Source organism: Etheostoma cragini, chromosome 4, assembly GCF_013103735.1.
Source record: "Etheostoma cragini isolate CJK2018 chromosome 4, CSU_Ecrag_1.0, whole genome shotgun sequence".
NCBI lineage: Eukaryota > Metazoa > Chordata > Actinopteri > Perciformes > Percidae > Etheostoma > Etheostoma cragini.
In genome coordinates, this window is record NC_048410.1 from 3,715,215 (window position 1) to 3,719,764 (window position 4,550).

General features: G+C 42.5%; 2 protein-coding genes across 3 annotated transcripts in view; one reads left to right on the plus strand and one right to left on the minus strand.

Annotated features, from left to right (window-relative positions):
• The window catches only part of LOC117942839 (histone H2A-like), a 5,401-nt gene extending 3,782 nt beyond the window's left edge, over nucleotides 1–1,619 (plus strand). Inside the window, exon 2 of one of the 2 annotated variants that reach the window (XM_034868542.1) lies at nucleotides 1,208–1,619. In XM_034868542.1, coding sequence (XP_034724433.1) covers nucleotides 1,208–1,561 — 354 coding nt within the window. In that variant the 3' untranslated portion in view covers nucleotides 1,562–1,619. Of the gene's footprint in view, nucleotides 1–1,160 lie in introns of those variants that run through there. The other variant, XM_034868541.1, reaches the window with a different exon arrangement.
• A 2,435-nt stretch (nucleotides 1,620–4,054) lies between these two features.
• LOC117943393 (histone H1-like) overlaps nucleotides 4,055–4,550 on the minus strand; it is a 2,041-nt gene continuing 1,545 nt past the window's right edge. Inside the window, exon 2 of the mRNA XM_034869493.1 lies at nucleotides 4,055–4,543. Coding sequence (XP_034725384.1) covers nucleotides 4,055–4,543 — 489 coding nt within the window. The remainder of the gene's footprint in view (nucleotides 4,544–4,550) is intronic.

Consider the following 4,550-nt stretch of genomic DNA (forward strand, 5'->3'; position numbering starts at 1 on the left):
AAAACGCCATTAGGTTAGTGATGCGTCAAAAACTAGGGAGTAAAATCTTGTTCTGTTTATTACTTCGTATCAGCCTAAACTAATTTAGTTTATCAGAATGATCTTATATTGCATATTTTTTCTTTCCCAGTTGAGAAACTGAAGTTGCTATGCTCTCTTCAAAGCCACCAGGCTCGTTTATCAAAAAGACATTTTACCTTGCAGAAGGAGGGAGTTGCTGCTCCACCGCTGCCTCCATCTGTTAGTTTGTGTGATTGTGTGACTCTGGTGTTCTAAACGGTCCCACAATGACTCAAACTAATGTCACTAACAAAGCGATGAGTTACTCGGCGACAAACCTACTTTTTTTTTTTTCAAAGGAACGTTGTTCAATCCCATCTTATTTTGCCACATGTCAAAGTGTCCATGAGCAAGACACTGACAAATGTAGTGTTATATTTGCTTAGATGGCAGCAACCAGGGTTTGTACTCAGATGTGCTTCTACACACTGTACAGTGCAATTTATAATATCCTAGTAATCTAAATTCACCCTGGCATTTAAAACGTCACTGTTTCAGTTCCCAAACTTTTTCCATGGATGTATTAAGAGATTTTTTTCACGTCAAGGACCCTAGACTGATAACTATGAAAGAAATTATAAGGAAATTAAATATTCCCCTTTTGGCTGCGGACCCACTGGAAGCCCCTGGGGGTCTCCGGACCACAACTAGTCAAAATAAAGAGAGATTTATATAACAATAAAACAAATGTCAAAACATTATGTACCGTATACAGTAGGCTACATAATGTTATGTTAGTTGCAAGTTTAAGCATGATGTTTTCTGTCTATCTTCTTTGAATAATAACACATTGTTTTTTTTCTCTCATTTGTTCATTCATAAACCACTGAAAGTCTGACAGAAAAACTCCCTGATGGCGGACTACAGTTGGCCAGACTAGTGCAAATGGAAATTTAATGTATATATTTTAGTGTTTGTTTCGCTTTGTTTCGAAACGCCGTGCAGTTTAAAAGCAGTCTCGTTGTGAATGCAGCAACTTGACCAGTCTCCTCTCTGATTGGACGATTATGCTTACGCTGACTCGGACCAATCACGAAGCAGCTAGGTACATATAAGGCCGGTTTAGGCAAATTGTACGCACCTTGTCTTTTATTCGAACGTACTAGAAACACGTAAAATGTCTGGACGGGGAAAAACCGGAGGAAAGGCCAGAGCTAAGGCGAAGACCCGCTCCTCTCGTGCCGGGCTCCAGTTCCCAGTCGGCCGTGTGCACAGGCTGCTCCGTAAGGGAAACTACGCTCAGCGCGTGGGAGCCGGCGCCCCCGTCTACCTGGCGGCTGTGCTGGAGTACCTCACCGCTGAGATCCTGGAGCTGGCTGGAAACGCTGCCCGCGACAACAAGAAGACCCGGATCATCCCCCGCCACCTGCAGCTGGCTGTCCGCAACGACGAGGAGCTCAACAAGCTGCTCGGCGGAGTGACCATCGCTCAGGGCGGCGTGCTGCCCAACATCCAGGCCGTCCTGCTGCCCAAGAAGACCGAGAAGCCCGCCAAGAAGTAAACCCCCGGAACCGGCTTTAACCAACACAACAACGGCTCTTTTAAGAGCCACCCACATCCCACTAAAGACAAATCCTTATTTAAACCAGTAAATCGTGATTATATGTGTGATTTGTGTCCTCTGTGTGAGTTTAGTTGCTGTATAACTCTAACTCCTCCAGGCAAATTGTAATGTTCCGTCTGTACGCATAGTCTTCTCATTATGGATTGTATTCACAATACCAAGATTAATAAAAGTAATGTTAATTCGTTGGGTAGCCTTCACATTTCTGTGTCAAGCATTGAATCATAATTTACACTGCATATGCCTGTGATACGTGAGATGGTCTATTTTGTCTTACTATAGAAGTAAACTTGGCTACCATGTAGGTTTATACACCTTCAAATCACGTAATGTAAATGTTTCTCATCTTTTAATTCTATTACGGTACCTACATATGTGTCAAAGTAGCCTAGGCTACAGATTGCGCCTTTGATGTTGAAGTCAAAATAGGAATACTCTTTGAGGAGGATTTGGTGGCTCTTAAAAGAGCCTTTGTGGTTGTGTGTGGAGCAGCAGACAGTTTAAGCCCTCTCTCCGCGGATGCGCCGGGCCAGCTGGATGTCTTTGGGCATGATGGTGACCCTCTTGGCGTGGATGGCGCACAGGTTGGTGTCCTCGAACAGGCCGACCAGGTAAGCCTCGCTGGCCTCCTGCAGAGCCATGACGGCGGAGCTCTGGAAGCGCAGGTCGGTCTTGAAGTCCTGAGCGATTTCTCTCACCAGGCGCTGGAAGGGCAGCTTGCGGATCAGCAGCTCCGTGGATTTCTGGTAGCGACGGATCTCCCTCAGAGCCACGGTACCGGGCCTGTAACGGTGAGGCTTCTTCACGCCGCCGGTGGCCGGGGCGCTCTTACGGGCAGCCTTGGTGGCCAGCTGCTTCCTGGGGGCTTTGCCTCCGGTAGACTTACGAGCGGTCTGCTTGGTTCTTGCCATTTTAGCCTCTCTGTCTTCTCTGCGTTTACAGATCAAGTTAGAATACAGCGCGTGCTGAACAGCGGCTTTATAAAGGAACTGCCAGAGCCAGGGCGACGCTGATTGGTCCAGACCAGGAGACACGCGGGCTGTAGCTACGTAACTATTGGACAAAGGAAAACTCACACAGAAGCTGCATCAATGTTACAATAAATAGGCTACAGGTTGGAACAGAAAAGACAAACCGATAGATAGATAGATAGATAGATAGATAGATAGTATATATATATATATATCACGTTAGTATTTGATCTAATGTAGCCTAATTCTTTCTTTTTTTACAATTAGTTTCTTCCATTGACGTATAAGCTATGGTCCTCATGTGAGTTTCTTACTTAAACTGAAAAAAATGGGAAATTATGGTGTATTTTATATTTATATATGAAATATATAAACATATATTTCATAGTATTTCATATTTATATATTATATAAACAATAACAGGAATAAGATGAAGCCAATGTCAATATTAACCTATGATTGAATTGATCACTTGGTTCTGATTTCTTGAAGAAAAATGATTTCTCACACATTTTACTAAGCATTAAATAACTTTAGGTTCACAGTTTATTTAATTTAAGAAATCTGTAGAATTTATAAAACATTAAATTGTCAAGTAATCCTTTCAGTATGTCATTTTATTACACATGTTCATGTGTAGGCTAATCTGAGATTATTATAGTTCATTTCTTTCTAATCTGATTAGGTAATCCATCCCTTTTTAAAACAACATGACGGATCACAAGTTGTCTAAGTGGACGTTGAAACCTGATTACACCGTTACATAGTTATAGGTATCTATGCTTATTTTGTAAATGTTTAGCCAGGTCTCCCTTAATAAAACTGTTAACAGCCTAAAGGTTTTACCTCCATATTAAATAAAGATCCCATTGAGATCACACAATCTGAAACACAACCAGGGAATCAGGTGTTAGGTTGATAAACAGAGGGTGGATTATCAATTGTTTCCTCCTTTTAAATATTATAATAATATTAACTGTGGTTTCAAATGTCTGCCGTTGCCTTTCTTGTCTCTCCTGAAAAACAGGATTAATCTCTATGTGAGGGCAATATATTAAAAATGAAAACGGGGGGTCATAATATGATTTACAGTCCAAAAAAGATCCATTGATTATGAAGTTGATGAAACAAGGACCCATCCATCTAGGCCTGTAATTTAATTTTAATATTTTATTATTTAATAATAATTTAATATTTAAGTATTTATATAAAAGGGCATCTTGTGCTGATCAAAAGACAAAGCACTGAAGGGGCAAATTAGGGAAATATATTCTAAATTTTTTTTATCTCGTTTTAATTTAGCTCCAAATAAATTTCTCTTCATTAGCATATTTTTAGAACTAGGTGTTTTGATTGATTAAAACAAGACATGATGTTGTAGGAAAACAGCTCTCTCGTGAGTGTGTGGTGGCTCTTAAAAGAGCCTTTTGGTGCACTGAGTGCAGATCAAAGAGCCACTTTACTTCTTGGTCTTCTTCGCTGCAGCTTTCTTTGCCGGAGCTTTCTTCACAGGGGTCTTCTTCTTCGCGACCTTTTTAGGGGCAGCCTTCTTGGGAGTAGACTTCACTGCTGGCTTTTTGGCCGCTTTCTTCACAGGAGACTTCTTGGCTGCTGGTTTCTTGGCTGCTGGTTTCTTAGCGGCGGTTTTCTTGGCTGCAGTCTTCTTCACTGGTGTCTTCTTAGCTGCGGTTTTCTTCTGGGGGGACTTGGCAGCGGGTTTCTTCACTTTAACGGGAGCTTTCTTGCCGGGCTTGGCGGCTGTAGTCTGAGCCTTGGGGAGCTTGAAGGACCCGGATGCGCCGATCCCCTTATTCTGGACCAGCTTTCCGTCGGTCACCAACTTCTTCACTGCGGTGTTGATGCGCTTGTTGGACTTTTCCAGGTCGATGCCTTTGGTGGCCAACGTCTTTTTGATAGCCGGAAGCGAGGTGCCTTTACGGTCCTTGGCCTCGGTC